The sequence below is a fragment of the Diaporthe citri genome, assembly GCF_014595645.1.
Source record: "Diaporthe citri strain NFHF-8-4 chromosome Unknown scaffold_13, whole genome shotgun sequence".
Lineage (NCBI taxonomy): Eukaryota > Fungi > Ascomycota > Sordariomycetes > Diaporthales > Diaporthaceae > Diaporthe > Diaporthe citri.
This window is the reverse complement of record NW_025064858.1, coordinates 663659-686027: the sequence shown is the minus strand read 5'-3', so window position 1 is coordinate 686027 and position 22369 is coordinate 663659. Positions and strand designations below refer to the sequence as shown.

General features: G+C 41.3%; 5 protein-coding genes across 5 annotated transcripts; 1 reads left to right on the top strand and 4 right to left on the bottom strand.

Moving 5' to 3' along the window:
• Nucleotides 1-131: 131 nt before the first annotated feature.
• INS49_004919 (uncharacterized protein) lies at nt 132-1619 on the bottom strand (the record flags this gene model as incomplete). The annotated part of the gene is made up of 4 exons (XM_043165706.1): nt 132-261; nt 333-717; nt 790-936; nt 998-1619. The coding sequence occupies 4 exons, from the start codon at nt 1617-1619 to the stop codon at nt 132-134; spliced, it is 1284 nt and encodes a 427-aa protein (XP_043017835.1).
• Nucleotides 1620-10554: 8935 nt separating this feature from the next.
• Nucleotides 10555-13307, bottom strand: INS49_004918 (uncharacterized protein; the record flags this gene model as incomplete). The annotated part of the gene is made up of 2 exons (XM_043165705.1): nt 10555-12956; nt 13028-13307. 2 exons carry the CDS (start codon nt 13305-13307, stop codon nt 10555-10557), a joined length of 2682 nt encoding a protein of 893 aa, XP_043017834.1.
• Nucleotides 13308-14231: 924 nt separating this feature from the next.
• INS49_004917 (uncharacterized protein) lies at nt 14232-15869 on the top strand (the record flags this gene model as incomplete). The annotated part of the gene is made up of 3 exons (XM_043165704.1): nt 14232-14394; nt 14453-15271; nt 15337-15869. The coding sequence occupies 3 exons, from the start codon at nt 14232-14234 to the stop codon at nt 15867-15869; spliced, it is 1515 nt and encodes a 504-aa protein (XP_043017833.1).
• A 1004-nt stretch (nt 15870-16873) lies between these two features.
• Nucleotides 16874-17664, bottom strand: INS49_004916 (uncharacterized protein; the record flags this gene model as incomplete). The annotated part of the gene is made up of 4 exons (XM_043165703.1): nt 16874-16955; nt 17092-17291; nt 17353-17472; nt 17527-17664. 4 exons carry the CDS (start codon nt 17662-17664, stop codon nt 16874-16876), a joined length of 540 nt encoding a protein of 179 aa, XP_043017832.1.
• Nucleotides 17665-20590: 2926 nt separating this feature from the next.
• Nucleotides 20591-22256, bottom strand: INS49_004915 (uncharacterized protein; the record flags this gene model as incomplete). Its single annotated transcript, XM_043165702.1, has 5 exons — nt 20591-21037; nt 21131-21614; nt 21672-21865; nt 21920-22137; nt 22196-22256. The coding sequence occupies 5 exons, from the start codon at nt 22254-22256 to the stop codon at nt 20591-20593; spliced, it is 1404 nt and encodes a 467-aa protein (XP_043017831.1).
• Between the last annotated feature and the right edge of the window lie 113 nt (nt 22257-22369).

Here is a 22369-nt window from a genome sequence, read left to right as displayed (position 1 = left end):
TTCTGTCGACTTGCTAGTGCCAAGCGTGCTCCGTCGCCTAATTGGCGTACAGGTTCGATGAGCTCTTTCGGGACTCCGAAACCCATCCATCCCAATCGTTTCTTTGACGAGCTGCATTGCTTCCGCTGACACTAGTTACCTTCCAATATGAGCGCAGCCGCTTTCTGCGCCACTGCGTAGAGAAGCGGCATGGGATGGGATGTGATCTCGTAAGGCAGGACGCCGGCGTCGACGACCCTAAGCTTCTTGGTCCCGTATACCCTAAGCCAAGATTACTGTGTCAGTCTCAACATTCTGTTATATGAGGTCCGAAGCTTAAGGACCATACTTACTGCAGCTTAGAATCCACCACGCCACCGAGATCCCTCGGCAGCATCGCCGTGCTCCCAACCCAGTGGCTTGCGCCAACTCCCGTGCTCTTGTACCATGCCAACCACTCAGAATCGGTCCCGTTGGGACCGATCGGGGGGTCATAGAACGGGTCGGCCACGATGTCGCTGAAAGGCGCACTGGCGAACATGGTCCGAGAGCGTCGAGAGGTGGTGACTGCCACGTCTCTGTCGAACTCGTCGGTGAGAAATCTGGGTGTGATCATTGGGTTGTCAAATGGGTTGGACGAGTTGATGTGGACGTGCCCGCGCGATAGGGGCATCAGGGGCCAGAAGATTGCAGAGAGCACGGTTGGATAGCTCTCGCCTATGAACTCAGCCACCGGAACTGTTTGGAGATGTCAGCCGAAATATTGATAGGACTTTCCCTGTATAGAATATTTTTCCTTTTTTCACTCACAATTATGACTCACGATCAAGTCGATAGTCGTGTTGAGTATCGCCATAGCACCTTGTAGTGTGGCGGCTCCACCTGCAGCGACTAGGCCCTGTGCTCGAGCCTTGAGGTTGTCGGGAGAACTAAGCTGAGTGTAAAGGTCACCATATTCTGGAGATTCGTAAATCAGCAGGTCAAATCGCCACGGGACGGCACCTAGATATACACTCACCGGCACCCCATATTTGCTCGACGTTGACCAAGGATATCTCCGGCGCGAACAGGATCCGACCATCAATCAAAGATGTGTCATTCTGATACGCTTCAGAAACTAGTGCAGATGTGCCGGTGCCGGGCTGGTCAACGAGATTGACACCGACACCAGGGAGGTCTACGAGTTGCTGGATTCCAGCCGCTTCCAGTACGTCGGAGCTGCCGATACCCGACCTCTCAAGGACAGGCACAGTTGCAAGAGATCCAGCAGCAACAATGACCTCCTTGTTGGCGTGCACGGCGTGTAGTCCAAGTTGACTTCCGGGGACATCGGCACCAGGCTGTTTTCCAAATATCACGCTGCTGACCGTCAAGTCTTCTCTAAACAGAACTCTGTCCACTTTATGGTTGGTCAGGACGGTGAGGGTTTCCCGATGCTGGTCGCTGGCCCACAGATACCCATCGGCTGCCGAGGAGCGGCGGTTTTCGCCAGTATCGTAGTCATGCCAAATCGTCCACGATGAGGAGGCTGAGACAGTACCGTCCAATGACCGGTTGGACAAGTCGTTGCCGATGGTCAGTCCAGGGAAGACTAAAGGAAGTGACTCCTTGTACAGCTCCACTGCACGTGGGATGCGCATTGGTATCTACCTCTAGAGGTTAGATTATGTTAAGTTCCCCTTTACCTGTCGTGGCAGCTCACCGGAAAGGATACGTTGATGGAGCCATGAAAGCCGTGGACGTCAGGGTCGAGACCTGCCCCATGTGATATTTGAACTGGGTCAGGTGGTGTGTTTCTTTCGGCCGCCGTCATGTACGGCTCGAGTGAGTCCCAGTTCCATCCCGGATTCCCCAATTCCTCGAGTTTGTCAACTTCTGTCTGCGTCGGCCTGAACCACATCAAGCCATTGACTAATCACAGCGTTGTCAGCAAGTACTAGTCCCTTCCCATGATATCTAACCATAAATGCGTCCACCTACTGGATGTGCTTCCGCCAACGCAAGCACCACTGTCAATAGTCCACGGAAACAAACTCCCTTCCTCGTCGTATGCAGGGTAGAGCCAGTTGCAATACGAATCATGCTGCACTCGGTCCTCAGCGTTGTATATCCTGTGATTCCACCTAGGGTCCGGGCCGGCCTCGATGATAAGCGTAGAGAAGCCCTTTTCGCTGAGTTTGTTGCCAACGGTTAAGTTAGGGTCTGCACATTCGGCCCACCCCCTGATTCGGCCCACTAAAACGATCCTCCTTGCTACACTACCCCTTTAATTAAAGTTACTTTAAATTATCGTTACTATTTATAATAATGCATTTCTTTGCATTTATAGTGTTTTTAAAAGCATTTATTTTTATTAAGTTATCCTTAATTATATTGGCATTAATTTATATTTTGCATATATGCTTAATTTTAATAAATATAAAGTTTAGGCTTATTTTAACCTTCTTTCTTTTTTAAGGTATTATAGTTATTAATTTATTTTTAAGGACTTAATTCTTTTGCAAGAGCATTATTAATTGCTAATCTTTTTTATTATATCCTTTTTAAACCTTTTTAAAGAGTAGTTATTAAGTTATAATTAAGTATTTTTATAAGTTATAATTAGCAAAAGTAACCTATATTTTTTAAAATACTTTAGGGGTTAAAAACCCTTTTTTATAGCTTAATAGGTATTAAAGTAATTAATTTAAGTTTTTTAATTTTTATAGCGTTATTAGAAATAGGTATAAATATTATTTTATTAGAGTTTTTAAGTATAATTGTATTTATTAGTAGTTTAGCTATATTAATTAGCTATAAATTAATTTCTTATTATTTAAAAAGCATATGCTTTTCTTTAAATGCTGTAAATCTTGCCTTTTAATAGTAATAAAAAAATAATTGCTTTTTAATATGGGTATTATTAATATAAAGGTTTAAAAGATTTGCTTTCTTTTTATATGCTGCTTTAAGGCTAAAGAATACCTTGAAATTAAGAAGTTATAATATATATAAGGTATATAGTGGTAAATAAAGGTAATAAATTTTATATAAGAAATATTTTTATATAAACTTTAAAGTATAATAGCTTTTATACTTATTTATTATTAATAAATATTATTCTTTAAAAGTATTTAGCTTTATTTAAGGAATAAAGATTTTTTATAGCTATTTAAGTGTTATAACATTATTTATTTAGCTATTTAGCATTGCTATAAACTCTTAATTCTTATAAGCCTTAAGAGTTTTAAATTACTATTATTAAATTAACTTTCCCTTAAAGATAATAAGGGGAAGGTATGATTTACTTATTATAAAAATGTATTTAAGGAAAGAAGTTTATATATATAATTTATGGCTTTTTTAAGTAATAACCTTCCTTTTTTTAAGTTTTAAAATAATGCTATTCTTCCCCTTACCCTTAGCTATACCCCCTTTATTAGCGTTATAACAATTTTTAAATAAATATTTATAATTGCTAGCAGCTAAAAAAGATTAAATTACTTTTTAATTATGCCTATTTTTGCTTTATTTACTTAGCTTAAAGTTATTTAATGGCTTTATATACTTTAAATCTTAGAATTTTTAATAAAAAAAGCTTTTAATTAATATTTATTAAAGGGTAGTTAATATTTTTAAGGAATAGCTATTTAAGCTGCGAAAGACTTTATTTTAAAATATATTATTAATAGCCTTAATATTGCTTAATTAATTACTTAATTAAATAAATATATTTTTTAGGTTTATAATAACCTTATTTAAAATTTTAAGGCATTTAAATAGCTTTAAGCATTATAATAATAATTATAAAGTGTAGTTCTTAGGATGCTTTAATATAAGAAGGCCTTTTAAATATCGGCGCTAACTATTGGAATATTTTAAATGTTTAGGCTATTATTAATACGGGATATCCTTTTCCCCATATGTTTGCCATTATATAGAGGATAATAACTATAAATAGGGGCCTTTCTTTTTATTAAATAAATATTAGCTAGCTTAATAAATTAAGCATTTAACGCTATTATTTAATAAGTTATAAGGCTTGAAGCTTACCTAAAACGGCAATGCTAACTTAATATGGAAAACGGCTAACTTAATATAAAAAACGTACATTACATAATACTCTTAATTGCTATTACTTCTTAAACCTTTTAAATAAGATAAGCTTTATACTTAAAGATATACTTTTTAACTAATTATTTAATTAGGTTAATTAATAAACCCTTAATTAATTAAATTGCCTTATTTAATATTATAAATTAACTTTATCTTTTAACTTAAAGCTTATATATAAAAACTATACCTCCTTTACTTAAATACTTAACTGTTTTTTTATTAATACTTAACCTACTTATATAATTTATATATTATTTAAAAGCCCTTATTAAGAATAATAAAAGCATTTCTTTAAATTTTAAAAATTATATTAAATTAATATTAAAAATATAAATTTTAATGGAATTATAATAATTCTTAAACTCCCTTAGAAATACTTAATTACATCTTAGTTATCTTTAATCCATAATATCTTAAAAATATATTATTTAAAAGCCCTTTTTTTTTATACTTATATTACTTTAATATTTATATTTTTATTTCTTAACCCATTAAGCTTATCTAAAATTTACTATATTTTTTTCTTTATTATTTTAATTATCTTAATAAATACTTTATTTATTTATCTTAAAATAGCATCCTTTAATAAATATAATGTTTTACTTTTTAATAAAATGGAAAACTATATATATTAAAGTATTAAAATTTAAGCCTAGCTTAAAAAAGAAAACGCTATTAAGAATGATTTTAAGAATCTTTTTTAAGGCTTATTTTTAGCTTAAATTAAAAGAGCTTTTATTAATATTAAACTTATATATAAGCAGGGGCTTATTATATTTATAAAAAATATAAATAATGCTTAAGAAGTATAAGATATATTTAAATCTTATTATAAACTTTTTAAGTTTATAAGTTAATATTTACTTTATAAAGAGTTTTTTAATATTAATCTTAATAATTTTAAGATTATAAAAGAATATATTAATAAATTAAAGCTTTTTTTAAAAAACTTAAAGGCTAATAATATAATTCTTTTTAAATAAGTTATAATTAGCTAAATTTTTTATAGCTTAAATAATAAATATACTATCTTTATTTAAAATATAACTTAAAGTCTTAAAAAAGATTTAAATGCTTATATAATTAAATTTTTCTTTTTTAGCTTATTAAATGAAAGTAAAGGGAAACCCTTTAAATTATTTAAAAAAGCTTTATATATAAAGAGCAAGAAAGATAAGAAAAAGACTATTATATGCCTTAATTGCAAAATAAAGGGCCATACTTAAGAGAATTGCTATTTCCTTTATTTAAATAAGGCATCTGTTAGCTAGAAAATAAATAAATAAAGAAAAGAAAAGGAAAAAACTACTTTTTTAAGGAAGAATAAAAGTTAAGAGAAATGAGAGAAAATATAAAAGCAACTCCTAGCTTTATTAGCTAATATAAAGTTTTTTATAGCTTTAAAAGGTGCTTAGGAAGAACCTATGGCCTATATAGTTATAGATAATTTAGTAGAAAATATTAAATATAATGAGAATTTATTAAATTTCTTATAACTCTCTTTCGATAATTTAATGGAAATTAAGGTAAATAACCCCTTATATACCCTATATATATATATAATAATCATAGCAGTTAATAATAAATTTATAGGAAATTAATAATATATAGATTTTATAGAAATAATTATAAATATTGCTATAAATATAATAAGTTTCCAAGATATTTATCTCTTTAATACTATATATATAACTAATAAAACCGTAAAATGAAGTAATGCAAGTACTATATCTATAAATAAAATAGGGGACTTAATAATTAAGTTTCCAAAAATAAATATTATAAAGAAATTCTTTAATATATATTATATGCCTTTTTTAAATTTAAATATACTTAATTATAAGTATATAAATAATAAAATTAAATTAAAATTAAAAGGAAATATTATTAAATTATACTTTTAAGAAATAAATAAGCTAATAACTTAAAGATATTAAAAAGATAGCTTATACTTTATAAGAATTAATATAATAAAATAAATAAATAAGCTTAAATATACCTTTTAAAAAATATATATAATATAATAAAATTTAAATATAAATAATAAAAATAAAGAAAAAATATATAAATAGCATTATAAACTAAGTTATATAAATATTTAAGCTTTAAAAATATTTCTTTAAAAATATAAAATAAATATATTAATAAATAAACTTATTTAAAAATATATAAGTAATTATAAAGTATACTTAAAAGCTAAGCATGTAATTAAAATAAATAAGATTAGCCTAAATAACTAAGTATATAATATACTTAAAAGAGTATATAGTGATATAGGCGGTTTCTTAAAACTTATATATGATAAATATAAATATTATATATTATTCCTTAATAAAAAGATTTAATATTTAAAAGTTTCTTTGCTTAAAAATAAAGATAAAGCATTAAAAGCTTTTAATAATTATAAAAATAAGGCAAAAAATAAATATAATAAAAAAATAAAAGAATTCTTTATTAATAATAAAGATGAATATATAAATAAAAGATTTAAAATCTTATTAAATAAATACTTGATAAATTATTATATAATGCCCCTATATATAAAAGAACTAAATGGCTTAATAAAAAGATTAAATTTAACTATAATAAATAAAGTTAAAAATTTTTTATATATGGCAAATTTGCCTATATATTTATAAGAAAAAGCAATAAAATATGCTATATATTTATATAATATTATACCCTATAAAAGCCTAGGGTATAAGTGCTCTTATAAGGTAATAAATAAGAAGAAGCCTTATATAAATAACTTAAAATTATAGGGATTTATTATATATTTTTAGAATAATAATTATAAAACTAAATTAAAACCTAGAAATAAAAAGGGCATATTATTAAATATAATCCTAAAATTAAATATATATTAAGTATGGGATATAAATAATAAAAAGCCTATATTAATTTAAAATGTTTAGATATTAAAAGGGCAATATATAAATAATAATGATATTAATATTAATAATAACAATAATAATAACGATAATATATATATATTCCCAGAATTATAAGAATAAAGGAAAGAAAATTCCCCTCCTATTTTAAATGAGATAATAGTTTAAGGAAATTTAAAAAACTATATATATATTATATAAGATATATTATTAAATAACTAAATATTTATATTAAATTCCTAAGAAAATATATTAAAATACTGCTTAATTGTAGCTAATATTAATAAACTTTCTTCTTTGAAAAAGGTATTAAATAACTTAAAAAAACCCCTATAGGTTAAATTTATGCTAAATGAAATATATAGTTTATAAGAACAAAATACTTATATAATAATAAATTTACCATTTAATCATATGGCTTTAAGGGGGAAATAAATATATAAAAAAACATTTATAAATAACTTAGCTATTATAAAGCTTAGTTAGGTAATAAATAATAAGAATAATATTAAATTTAAATTTAAATAAGTTATTTAAAGATATAACTAAAAATTAAGCATAAACTATTTAAAGACTTTTTTTATAATTTACCGCCCTAAGATTTATACTATGCTATTAATAATAGCAATAAATAAAGGATATTATATATATAATTATAATGTTAAAAATGCGTTTTTATATTTTAATATTAATTTTAAAATATATATAAAATTACTTATATATATATATAATAAATTAAAATATAAAAATAAAGTTGCAAAACTAAATAAAGCTTTATATAGGCTAAAATAATTACTTATGTTTTAGTATAAATACTTAAAAAATATATTAATTAAGCTAGGATTTATTATTTACCTATATAATAAAGGGGTATTTATATACCTTAATAAATAAATTATATTTATATATTATATAAATAATATTATTATTATAAAACTTAATAATAATGATATAAATTTAATAATTAATAAACTATATAAGAATATAAAATTAGATTTTTAAGGAGATTTAACAAATTTCCTTAAAAGCGATATATATATAAATAGAAAAGATAAATAAATAATTATAAACCAAAATAAATATATGGATAAAATATTAAAAAGATTTAATATAAAAGAAAAGATTGAGAAAAAGGAAATAATCCCTTAATTTATATTATATACCCCTAATAAAAAATTAAAAAAATATATTAATTAAGCTAATAAAAATACTATAGAATTATATTAGCAATAAATAGGGTTTATATTATATGCTAGCTTAAAAATAAGGCTAAATTTAACTTATTTTATAAATAAGTTAGCTAAATATATGGCAAACCTAGGGCTAAAGTATATAAAAGAATTAAATAAAATATAAGGATATATATATAAATTCCCATATATATCTAAAGTATATAATTGCTTTAAAAATAATTTATAATTAATAAGCTATATAAATTTAAATTAAGGTAACGATATATCCATTAAAAAAAGCACCTTAAGTTATATATTTAGCTTATATAATATTAATAATAATAATAATAATAATAAAATAAATCTCATAAGCTGGAATTCTTAGCTATAAAAAATATTAACACTTTTTTTATAAAAGCAAAATATATGGCATTAAGAAAAGCCATAAAAAAAGCTAAATATTTATATAATTAACTTAAATATTTTAATAATAATTTAAATATTAGCTTTAATCTTAAGCCCTTTATTATATATATAAATAATAATGGGGCTAAGAAATTAGCTAAAAATACTTTATTCCATAAAAGAATTAAATATATAAATATTGCATATCATTATATAAAAAAAGCAATAAAAAATAATAAAGTAATATTAAAATATATAAATTTTAAGCAAAATTTAGTAAATTAGCTTATAAAATTAATAAATAAACTATATTATAAAGAGTTTAAAGAAAAGTATAGTTTAATAGAAAAATAATATAAATATTAAGCTAGAAAATAAAGAGATTTTCTACCTATATTATAATATGCGCAAAATAAATTAAGGTATTTACTTTTTAATAACTAGGGTTAAGATTTTTTTCTTTATTTATAAAATATATAAATAAATAAAGCGAACTTAATTATATATATATATAATATTACTTTAAATATTAAAGATTTTCCCCTAAAAGAAATAATTAAAATAATAAAGGTTTTTCCTAAAAAATAAGCGTTACTTATATAGCTTATATATACTATATATACATAGTTATAATATACCTATACTATGTTTATATATATCTTATTTTATATAGAAAATGTATTTTCATAATATATATAATATAAATAAAATAACGTATAACTTTAATGTGTAAAAATGCCGTAATATATTATAGCTATTATAAAATAATTAGTAAATCCTATATAAAACCATAATTTAATATGTAATACTTTATTGGTTATAAGTTTAAGTTTAAGTAATAGCAAATTTTTAGGTTTTTTGCTTATATATATATATATATATACTTATATAAGTGAGTTTTTTCCTTTTTATAAGGTTTTCTTATTATATAGCGAATATTCCTCCTTTATAAACTAAATCCCTTATATATAATAAATAAATAAATAAAAGGGAATTAGTTTAAGGGGGGCTGTTGGAATATTTTAAATGTTTAGGCTATTATTAATATGGGATATCCTTTTCCTTATATGTTTGCTACTGTATGGAGGATAATAACTATAAATAGGGGCCTTTCCTCCCGTTGAATAAACGTTAGCTAGCCTAATAGACTAAGCATCCAACGCTATTATTTGACACTAACTTAAATTACCTTAAGTGCTATACCCACGTTTTCTTTCGTATATGGCTTTATAATTAATAAATAATAATATATTGAAAATTTAAAGAGAAGAGAAAATTCCGTTGTAAAGAAAACGCGTGATATGTGATGAGGTGAACTTAATGCGCATGTAGGTGTGGAGTGGGCCGAATTAGGGGGTGGGCCGAATGTGCAAACCCTGACTTATTCCTGTAAGCCCCGCGCCGACAATAACATAGTCAAAGGTCCTGTTCGTGGCTACCAACGTGTCATTGGTGATGATCGTGGCTCGTACACCGACACCAATTGCACCGAAAACAATTTTTGGTTTCATATCAGCAGTGAAAAATGCCTTCACGTGTTGGACTAGGTGAGGTGGTGAGGAGACAAAGGTTTGCTGCATGTCAGCATCAGGTCTGGTGCTTCTCTTCGCAAGCGTGCTCCGCTAACGCGATCAGGACCTCCCCTGCCTGTATCGTCACCTGCTACAGGCTGCGAGCCCCTCATCACGCGTCTGGGGTGGTATTGCAGTACGGCACCACTGGGTAAGCTGGGAGACTTTTGGCTAACTATTCATTTGTTATGCCCATTGCGAAAGGCATCGCCGTGCGGTCGACGCACAAATAGTAAGAGTTAGAGCCAACTCTTCACGAAGTCTGTCACAGAAAAGACTAAAGGGAAAGCTTTCGCTAATAGAAGCTGGAATGCAATAGTGTTTGCCCCCATGGATCTATTTTGCGCCGTCAACATGCCAAGATTACAGTCTGTGTCTCCGTGTCGTACCTAGACAATGTCATCTTCGCTGGCATGTCAAAGATGACAGTGTAGCTAGAACTTATTCGTCTTCCTCCCGAAACTGCGTGAGCATTGAGCGAGGAGGCCATTTCCCAGGCCCTTGATACGAAACATCAAACTCATGGTGCCCGGAACCCACCCAACTGCCTTCGTCAGCGTCCTTGTGTCCCGGCAACACAACGAGGGCCTCCGTGTTGGGCGGCACGTCGAGGTTGAGCTGAATCTTTTGCCCCTCTGACAGATTCCATTTGACACCAATCGTCCCATATGGACTCTCAAAACTGATATTGGCGCTTGTCAGGTCCCCTCCAGGCACAGGCGCAACCTTGAACTTCTTCCACCCAGGCTCCAGCATGCTGATGCCTCCCACAACCTCGTGCAACCACCTCGCCACAGAGCCGAGGGCGTAGTGGTTGAAGCTCGTCATCTCGCCAGGGTTGATGGTCCCATCGGGGAGCATGCTGTCCCACCTCTCCCAGGTGGTCGTCGCTCCCATGGACACGGGGTAGAGCCAGGACGGGCACTCCTTCTCAAGCAGCATCCGGTATGCCAATTGCACGTGCTCCTTGTTCTGCGACAAGGCATGAAGCACAAGAGGCGTCCCCGCGAATCCCGTAGAGACGCGGAACTTGGAGTACCTGACCAGTCGAGCAAGGCGGTCCGCCGCGTTGCGGGCTTGCTCCGGCGACGAGTGGAGCGAGAAGCAGAGGGCCAGGGACAAAGCCGTCTGCGAGTCCCCAAAAACCAACCCCGACCACGCAACATAAGCACCCTGGAACGCAGCCTTGAGCCGCGTGTAGTCCGCCTGGTACTTCGCCGCCAGGGCCTCCTCCCCGACGACGGCAGAGATCTTGGCCATCAGCCCAGTCACATACACGAGGTAGGCGTCGGCGACGAGCGTGCCGTCCGTGCGCGCCAGCCCGGGCTCCGAGGGCGGCGCGTTGGGGTCGAGCCAGTCGCCCAGCTGCCAGAGGGCCGGGTCCCAGAGGAGGCCGTTCCGGGGGTCCCTGCGGATGGACTTGTCGATGTACGTCCGCATGCTCGGCAGCTGGCGCCGGAGCACGGCGGCGTCGCCGGTCCACCGGTAGATCACCCAGGGCAGGATGATGGCTACGTCGTCCCAGACGGCCTGGGGTTCGTTGGGCCAGGAGGACCGACCGGTGAGGACGTCGGGGATGACGACGGGTACGATACCTCCGGCTGCGGCTTGGTCGACTGCGAGGTCTTGCAGCCAGTTCGCGAGGAAGCCGCCGCTGGAGTACAAGAATGAAGCTGTTGGCGAGAATACCTGGATATCGCCCGTCCATCCCAGCCGTTCATCACGCTGGGGGCAGTCGGTGGGAACGGACAGGAAATTGCCTCGCATACTCCACAGCACGTTGGAATGCAGCTGATTGACCAGGCTATTGGAGCATTCAAAGTGCCCGGTCCGGGTCATGTCTGAGTGCATCACCAACGCAACGATGTTGTCTGCTGTTGGTGGGTTTTTCTGGTCGTCGAGAGTCCATCCTTCAAGTTGAAGAAACCGAAATCCATGGAATGTGAACTTTGGAGTCCAGTCCTTCAACGTAGTTGCCTTGCCGAAGATGATTGTGTCTTCGGCCCCAGCACTACGCAGGGGACGAGTTCCGAGTTCCCCGTTCTCAAGCACCTCGGCGTGCCTCAACTTCACAGTCTGGCCTTCTTGGAGCTGCAAAGGCTCAAGGATCTGGATTTTACCGACGAGGTTCTGTCCAAAGTCGATCAGAGTCTTGCCGCTCTTGCTTCGGAAGATCTTCTTGGGACGAACGGTCTCGGTGACTCGCACCGGCGGGACGTCAGGCGATATCAGCGAGATCTCGTCCCACTTGAAACCGAGCACAGAAGCCTTGTCCCAGCTCTGGTCTTCGTCGAAAGAGGCACCTGTCCAGTCGCCTGCAGGATCATCGCGCACGTCATATACCTCTCCGTCGTATAGCTCGCTCGTCACGAGGCTTGACGAGTGCGTCGACCAGGAATCATCCGAGATGACCTCCTGTATGACACTCCCATCGGGCTTCTGAATCTCAAGCTGCGCCAACACGCCCAACTGGTTTCCGTACACATTGCGGACGCCTTCGACCCAGGTGAGCCGGCCAGCATACCATCCCTCGGCTACTTCGACCCCCAAGACATTCTGGGACGTCCAGTCGAGATGGTCGGTAACGTCGAACACTTGGTATGGCAGCCGGTGATTGTAGCTGGTCCACCCCGGGGTCATCTGCAAGTCTCCGATACGGGTGCCATTGACGTGAGCTTCGTAGACACCCAATGAGGTGATGTAGAGCCTCGCTCTTGGCTTTCCGCTAGCGGGCAGCTTGTCCTTGACGTCGATATGGAACACTGGGCTCCTGAATCGAAGGGGCCGGTGTGGCTTGTCCTTGGGTGTCTGCTGTGAAGATGTGATGAACTCGGCCTTCCAGTCTGATCGCTGAAGCAGGCCGGTTTCCACATGTTGCGGTGCAGTCCACCCGCTGTCGACTCTTCTCCGTCACGGGTGCCAGCAGCCTTGACCCTGACAGTCGCTGTTTCCCGAGACTTGAGCGGCTTGGATGGCCAGGGAACGAAGAGGGACTTGTCTGTTTCTTCGACGCGAAAGTGCTCGTCTTCGGGCTGTCCGGGCTTGGATATCTCCAGTTCGTACGACGTCTGCTTCCAATTCTTGGCTTCTCCAGCGAAGCTCCAAGACAGGCGTGGCTCAGCTGTTCCTATACCCAGAGGATCTGGGTCAGGGTGGTGGTCGAAGCGAACGGTGGTCACTTTGATGTCCGCCATGATTGAATATGTTATTCTGTGGACTTGATAAGGTGGAATTCTTGCCGGCAAGCTAATCCCACGGTTTGGGATAATTCAGAGGAGCGGCTATCCTGAGAAACGAGAGCGGTCGAGATTGAAAGTGCGTTGTGACAGGCTATTTCGGTTACTCGTGGATTCATCCTTAGCTTGGAATCCCAGAATACAAGAAATCTGACTTGAGGCTCGTTGATACAAATAATGCGCGTCGGTACAAGTCTTGGGTGACGCCTTGGTAGTTCGTTGTCGAGAACGATACCGAAGATTAGCCACCAGCTAACACGAACTGGGTCGAGAAGCAGCCGAGACACTGACCTTTGCCCAAATCTGAGAAAGCATCTGTTCTTGGCCCAAGTGCTTGGGTGATGTTACTAGTGGTGTGGTCTGGCTCTGCAACCCTCTCCAAAACCAACCATCCCCCGCTCTGAGCGGCCCTCGGCATTTCCGAGTCTATGCCCAGGTTGAGGGCGGCCTTGGCCTCGCGACGACTTCAGTCCGGAAAGCCAGCCCGAGGCCAGGGCCTCTTCTTGCTGCTGTAAACCCCACGGTTCTACCCCAGATTCTGACTTCAAGGTACTGATGGGACCGGCAGATGAATGTTTACCCGAATATGGGGTAGATGTAGATACCAAGGCTGACCCTTTGCCACATGGCAGCCCTTGTGTCTGGCCAAGTGATAAGGGCAAAATAAGGGGGCACCCCCTTGAGGGCCTGTCTACTTCGTTTGGGCAAGAAACATAAATGTAACCTGGTCGCTGGATATGGCCAATCTCCTGTTCCTGCTCTCCTGCCGCAGTGAGTTGTCTATCAATCTGTTCTGACTGGTCTGAACAGCCTCCACGCAGATCCTATCGGACGGTTTGATCCCTTTACGGTACCATAACTGCTTGTATCTGGGAACACACCATGGGTAATTGGGCTCAATATTATATTCCAGCCACCGCAGCCATTGGCACGGCGATGTACGGCATCGACACCGGCATCATTGCGACCACGATCGGCCACCAAAGCTTCAATGATCACATGTTTCCTCCTGATGGAGAAGATGCTGCTCTGATAGGCAAGCTTCGTTTACGCGCGACTCCAACGCGACTGACAAGACTAACGTCAAATTGGTTGTTGATTAGGTGCCGTCGTCTCCGTCTACAACGCCGGCCAGGCAGTTGGAACCCTATTCGCAGGCTGGACCGCCGACAAGCTCAGCCGCAGATATACACTTACAATCGCGAGCGCCATCGCCATAGTGGGCATCCTGCTGTCCGTGATCGGCACCAATGTCGGCATGTTCATCACGGGAAGGCTGCTCACCGGTTGGTCGTCGGGGATGATCTTGCCTGTCTCTGCTATCTACATGGCTGAGGTCTCCAAGCCCAAGAACCGCGGTATAGTCGTCGGCTTCCAAGGGATGGGCACGGCTACGGGCTTCTTCTTGGCCAACTGGATCGGGTACAGCGGCATCTTCTTCGAGGGTAACCTCCAGTGGAGGTTTCCTCTCAGCCTACAATTCCCCTGTGCGGTCCTCATGCTGATCGGTAGCCTGGTGATCCTGCCCTTCACGCCGCGTTGGCTTGTCTCTCAGGATAGATTCGAGGAAGCTCGTGCTGTCCTGGTGAGGATCCACTCCGACGAGGGCGAGGAGTTCATTGACCAGGAGATGATCCAGATCAGGGAGCAGACAGCACTCGAGAGGAGCTACAAGAGAGTCGGAGGAGAGAAGTGGTACAGCAACTTCCTGATGCTGTTCACGAAGCAATACATCAAGAGGCTGGGCTTTGTCTGCTCCATCCAGGCCCTGACCCAGTTCGGTGGTGTCACAGTCATCCAGAACTACCAGAATATTTTCTACGGAACTGTCGGTTTCACGGGCGATACAGCACTGCTAATCAGTGGAATCTACGGGATCATGGGCCTGACCGGCCAAATCATCAACCTCCTCGTCGTAGCCGGTACGTCCAGCCGCAATTGCCCTGAAAAATGCCCACAAGCAATGACTGATGCACTCCTGAAACAGATCGCTGGCGCAGAACCACAGCACTGTGGGTGGGCTGCCTCGTCCCCGCAATCATGCTGGCCATCTGCGAGGCCCTCAGCGCACTGTTCTCAGACGGCTCCAACCAGGCGGCCTCCCGCACCACTATCGCATTCATCTTCCTCTACTCTGCCTTCTTTGCCATCTTCTTCAACTCCACGATGTGGGTCGTCTGCTCCGAGCTGCTGCCTGTCTTCATCCGCTCCAGTGGGCTGGCCGTGGGGACTTTTGCCTCTGGTGTGGCCTCCATCGTCGTCTCTCAGATTACCCCCGTTGCACTAGAGAATATCTCGTGGAGGTGCTACAATGTGTTCATCGCAGCAAACCTCCTGGGCATCGTGGTCTACCTCTTCTTCCTGCCCGACACCAAGGGCAAGACTCTGGAGGAGATTGGCGAGCTGTTTGGTGACACGCTCGCTACGGCCCACATCGGGGACATTGACGTTGATGTCAAGCGGGGCGCAGGTGTGATCGAGCTTGAGAACGCTAGCTATACTAGGAGTAGGGACGTCTGAGATGGCTATCGACGTTGGTCGCCAGCTGAATGAATTCCACAACTGTAGTATCATGACCGTCTGTCCCCAACATTCGCTGCAGCGAATCGCTATTGAGAAGCAACCCTCTAGCAGCCCCCCTATTGTCGAAAGATGGGGCTCAATATCGCCTTTCTGGCGAAAGCCTACCACCTCCACATTTGCCGTTTTGCTGTTTGGTGGCGTGCGCGATGGCGACAACACTCCGCGACAACCTCCAAAGTCTGTGTAGAGTTGTACTGCGTAACAAAAGTCAAGATTCCATCGAGAAAATCGTGTGCTTCCCGCAATTATCAGTGGTCATGTACACTGCCAGCATCTCCCGACTGGGGGTCGATATCAAATGAATGGAGTCTCATGAGGGCCCCAACCAGATTATCCCAGTGTCTCTCTCGCCACAACCAAGTGTGGCTTCCGTTCATGGCCCATCGTCGCCTCTTGTCATGCCATGCTCCTATTGCCATGGCTTTGGACCTTGAGCAAGCCAGGAATGGTAGAGGGCACAGTAATGGCGGATTTCGTCTTCGGTAAATGGGGCGGTGGTAGGGACCGAAGGAGGTGCGACGTGACCGTCGGGAGTTCCGGCTGGGTTGCCTGCTCCTGCGCTGCCGGCTGGGCCTGGATGCTGTGGTTCATGAGAGTTAAATTTCCTGCATCGAAATTTTGGGGATTTGAAGATTTGGCACGCACTTGAGCCATAGACTGGCCTTGCTGTGGCCGACTCTTTATCCACTCGTCGTATACCTGGTCAACAAAGTCTCCCGGTCTAACCTGAGCACCCCGGGGGGCGACAGTCTCGAGAACGTTGGCTGTGTTGGCTTCAATGCCACGAGGCCCTGGGCTTTGAGCAGGATGAGATGGCGCCGGGGTTGTGTTGACGCTGGGAGTACCGGCACCCGGCTGATTGGGTCCGTGAATATGTGATCCGCTGGCATGCTGTCCTGTTTTGTGCTCGACCTTGATGCGTTTTACAGGACGTTGCTGCATCAGTCCATGCTGAACGTTTCCATGCTGAACGCTTCCAGGCTGAACATGTCCCTGCTGTACCTGTCCATGCTGTACCTGTCCCTGCTGGAAAGTTACGTGCTGGTTGGCCACGAAGTCGAAATTGTATGCCGGGACGCCAGCAGTCGACGGTGCCTGGCTTGTTGGTGTGTTGTGTGAGAGGTTGCTTCCCCAGCTGGTGATATTGTTGGGAACATACATCCCGTTGTTCGGGAAAGCGTGTCCGTAGTGAGGTTGGTTCGCCACGCTGTGGGGGCTCACGCTGGCCAGTTGGCTGACTCCCTCGGCCGGATGGTTCCAGACGTTCATCACATTGTGAGTTGCGGGCGCAGGATGAGGCAGGCTGACAGGGTTGTTATAGGGGCTCGGCGCATAGACGGTACCCATGACGTTGTTCTGCTGGCCACACATGTCAATACATGCTCTACGACAGCGCCATATCAACATGTTCTTTCCTCACCATGTAGGTTCCGGGAGGAGGGCCAGCCTGGTTTGGTTGTTGGCCGCCATAAGGATTGACGGCAAGTGGATAAGTCGGGATTTGAGGGCTGATATAGACAAAGCCTTGCTGCGCCTGCGGCTGTAGGTTGGAGATTGTCACCTCAGACTGCTAGTCTTGCATGGCATTGCCTACCTGGACATAGTTCGGCGTCTGAGCTTGCATCCCGTTGTGGTGGCGCATCATCCTGCTTCGTGCAGGTAGGTACACTCTCCCATTGTTCATACCGCCCGGGTTCTGTGAGTTCTGGCCTTGGGGGAAGTTGTTGTTCATCTTGATGTGAGGAGGGAGTGCTGAGAGGTTCTGGCCAGGTAGCAGAACTAGATGCAAAACATTCGCTGACTAGAAAGTTGGAAGACCAAATTGGTAACGAAAAGGAATTGTGTGAAATAAAGGAAGAGATTGCTTGCTCGCGAGGGACGGGGCGAGTACCACCGACAACCAGTGGCGGAGGACAACCAGCTCAGTAATGGAACTGACTTGATCCGATATGAAGGTAATCAATATCTTGACAAGATCAGGTCCAGCTCTTCTCGTCAAGAATAGAATCTTAAGAAAAGACTATTATGCTTAATAAAACAATCGGTGGTCCTCAACACAGGAGGGGGGGGCGAAAATTGAGGGAGGGTGAAGATTCTTGAGAGAAAATTCGGGATGTGTCCCAGGGTCAGCCTCATCAGTAGGTATGAGAAGAGGGCTAAGTGAATTCTCTTGCTCACGTGGTTCACCTAGTCGATAGCCGGCGTAGCCTCGTCACCCTCGCAGATTCTAGCCGAAGCGACCGTCATATCACCCTGAGCTAGTAAGCCTTGTTTCCACAGTCTTCCATGCCGCACGTATCTATGCCTCTATTGTAGCGCTTTAGGCTCTTTCGCATTTCACTTGGTAGGGCATTTCGAATACTGAATTGTACCTTACAAGCTATGTACTCGGCCCGTTGAATGTTCAGATTGTTGCATAGCAATACACACTACGTAGATTCAGCCGGTGAGGTTTTTGGCATCATTCAACCACGCTGGCGACTCTCATAGAGGCTCTCCGAGGTTAAAGCTTAACCAAGATCGTAACAAAGTCCTTTGCGAGACGTGTAAGGCCAATATCATCTTGAAAATATACACAGGGGGTCTCGAAAGTACCATGAATGTATCGTTGGAGAGAACAACACTGGTACAGGCTTGCAGGTATATGTTACATAGTTAAAACAAAAGGTTTGAAGGGTAGACAAGGCGGGCTGTGTACATTAACGGACCAGACAAGTAGAGGGCTGTAGCCCGTACTAGAAGTAAGCTACGATGACGAATAGTGATCATAACATACGAGCACAACTCTTTCAGTTCTAACTCTGCAACCAGTACGCAGAAAATAATGCACTGTGAACGGTGTGAAAAATCTCGGGGATTCGGGGGGCGTGTTTCTCAAGATAGCCAATTCTCCTCCGGGGCTGAAAATTGCCTATTCGGGCCCCCACGGGGCTCGATCGCCACTACCCAGCACCACACGGTTTACAGGAGATGACACACAGCTGTACATGTATTGATACATGAAGCGATGCCCACGGCGAGGTCCATAAGCGGAATTGTGCATAGCGGGATACAACAATTTAGCAAATAACGACACCCAATCAACTCAGTTTGACTGGGTTTGTGGGCTAGCCTAATTCCAATCTCACACTGGGTGCGAGGTTCGTCCGGTAATCTACCCGGTCTATGGATTCCATTTAGTTCAAGCTAACCAAAGGTAGGTAGACCGGTCCCTCTTGGACTCGCTTTTACGTGGCATAAGCCTGATTCTTGTCATTTAGATTTGTTTATGATCACCAGCCAGGATCCGAGCGTCCTGTGTACCTTACTCTCGGTCTACAGTTCTCTTCCCCTTATACCTACTTCTAAAGGTGTAGAAATACCCATAGACACATGCTGATGACTTTTTAATCTAATCGAGCTCCCTTGATACCTATACATTGCCCATACCATTACGTTGTGACTTCCATGAGATGAAGACCTAGGTAGTCTACCACGAAAACTAAGAGGCCGGTTCTCGCTCATGTGCCACAACACGTCACCGAATCCGATAAGAGCAACGATTAAACAGGCACTGCAGTGACTGCGCCAATAACTGAGGTCTGTGCACAGAAAAACAAAGCTCGGGGGCTTTGTTTTTGTGGGTCCGTCAGTAATTCCCCTATCATCTGGATCTGAATCTGAAGCCCCGTCGACCCGACTTTCTATTCACGAGCATTTGACGTTATCAAGATGCCCGCTACCACGAGAAGCGCCTGGAAGCGATGCACTAGTAACGGGGGCGCCGCCGCGAACCTCACAGGCTCCGAAGAACGAGGACCCCAGGCTTCTGATCCTGTCTCCGGAGTCGATCCCGATGTTGCTTCTGGAAACGATCCCGGCTTCGACACGCCGACGGGTCCTCCACAAACTTCAGACAAAACCAGGGCGTCATCAAAAAGTCGATGGAGGAGGGGAAAACGACCTAAGACACGACGAAACAATACGAAAGCTGTCGAGAAGCTGTATCAAAAGAAACGACGCCTTGAAAAACAAGCGGCCAAACTACGAAACGCCAAAAAGACCGATGGCTCTGCGGCTGGAAGAAGAAGGAGGAGGAGCTGGCCAGTTTTCTAATTCTGATTTCCAACACGACCTCCCAGCCGCGAAAGTCAAACGTAAGCTTCTCTTACAACCGTCCTCCCCATTCCAATGCTGATTACCGATCTAGAGCATCAGACTCCAGCCTGGCACGTTCTCTAATCGACATATCCAGTTGTGGAGAAGTACCCTCTTGCCTTGACATTCTCCAAGACGAGTACCTGGTTGGCCATGGAGGATCATCCATTCTCAAATCTTCTGACTAAAGTCAAATGGGAAGCTTTGAAGAAACAACCCCGAGACGACAATCCCTTGGGAGAAAGATATGGCGCAGCCCCCTTCAAGATCGATCATTCATGTCACCTTTTAGCGGGTCTACTCCAGGTGGTCGGAGTCCTTGCTCCTAGCCCAGCAAAAAAAGACCACAACAGCAACAATAACGGCGAGCCCACAGACGAGTATTTTCCATAGACGCCGATTCCATCATACCATGCTTAGCTTACCAGTGCGCGACGTCAATAGTCTACACCCATAGGAGAAAGAATATCGCAAGAGGAGAAAGAAGCTTCCGCCGCATCCTGCACTAGGCTATCAAACCCCTAATCAAACATAGCCCTGAGTACCTGGATCTGCTCCAGCACGCTTGATCGGCTGGTACCGCCTTTGGACGTCTTCGCCTCGACACTCGTTTCATATTCGAATGCCTCCGTAATGTCTGCTGTGAACCGAGAATCAATAGCTTGCAGTTGCTCAAGGGTCAGCTTGTCCATCGAAACCTCCAGCTTTTCAGACAGTGCAACGACGCGTCCAGAGATGTGATGAGCCTCTCTGAACGGACATCCCTTCCTCACCAACCACTCTGCGACATCAGTGGCTAGCATCGTTTTGTCCAGAGCAGCCTCCATCCGCTCTGGCCGCACCTTCAAGGTAGCAATGACCCCGTTGGCTATGCCTAGACTGTCCGACACAGTCTGAACCGAATCCAGCATAGGCTCCCACCCTTCCTGGAGATCTTTATTGTAGCAAGATGGCAAGCTTTTCACGGTCTTCCAAGTGCATAGTTAGTACTTATTCTCGATACGCTCCTGGTCACCCTCAAAGCCAAGGCAACTGGCTAAGATGTTAATAGGAGGACTCACCATCATTAACCCAGCCATTTGACCGAAAGCACGCCCTGACTTGCCGCGCAAAAGCTCCAACGAGTCCCCGTTGAATTTGTTGGGCATTAAAGAGCTACCCGTAGAATAGGCGTCGGCCAGCCGCACGAAACTGAACTCAGATGTCGAATATATGATGAGGTCCTCAGCCCACCTGCTGACGTGGTTTGTGAAGATCGAGTTCCAGACCAGGAATTCGATTATGAAATCGCGGTCGGCCGAAGTGTTCATGGAGTTCAAGGTTATTCCGCTAAAACCAAGCTCCTCAGCTATTATGTTTCGATCGATTCGAAATGGGTTGCCGGCCAAAGCGCCACACCCAAGTGGACTCAGATTGACCCTTTCGAAAACTTGGCGCAACCGCTCGAGATCCTGCTTGAACGCAGCGGCATGTGACATCAGCCATTGAGACCACCGAACTGGCTGAGCACGCTGGAGATGGGTGTATCCAGGCATGACGTAGTCGCTGAGGTTGTCAGTCAGCAAGGGGGCCGCTTTTGGCCAGAGGTGGGGCTAGGCTTACATTTCAGACTCGGCACGTGTGACAATAACCTTGAGGAATGCAACGAGTTGGCTGTCGATTTCGCGGATCCGATCGCGTAGCCACATGCGCATGTCACAGACGACTTGCTCGTTGCGGCTGCGACCTGTGTGCAGCTTACCCGCGATGTCCTTGCCGATGACCTCTCCTAAGCGACGTTCGTTTGCCGTATGAATCTGGTCCATTGTGTTAGCCTCGAGAAGTTGGGTAGAATTGAGTGGGCCTCTCACGTCTTCGTCATTCGGCATGATAGCGAAAGTTCCCTGCTTCCATTCTTCCATCACTTGGAGCAAACCACGCTCAATCGCCTGGAATTCGTCTTCGCTGACGATGCCAGCCTTTGAGTTTGCCCTGGCAAAAGCAATCGATCCAAGGATATCTTCCTTGTAAAGAGCCTTGTCGTACTGGATGGAGGCATTGTACTTATGCATGAGAGGATCAATCGCACCTGCACACCGTGAGGTCAGTATGCTGCATCCGAAGCTTGTTTCCCGAGACATTCGAACCCGTGAACCTGCCCCCCCAGAGCATGCCAGCTGCCGGGGCGTCCGCCTTTTTCTCAGCCATGTTGAAATGTTGGTGAGTGGCGTTCGTTGCGTTCGTTGCGTTTTCAAGGCCGATGTGATCAATTGGATCGATGAGACCAATGGAGCATATGGCGCGTAATTGTACCAATTGGC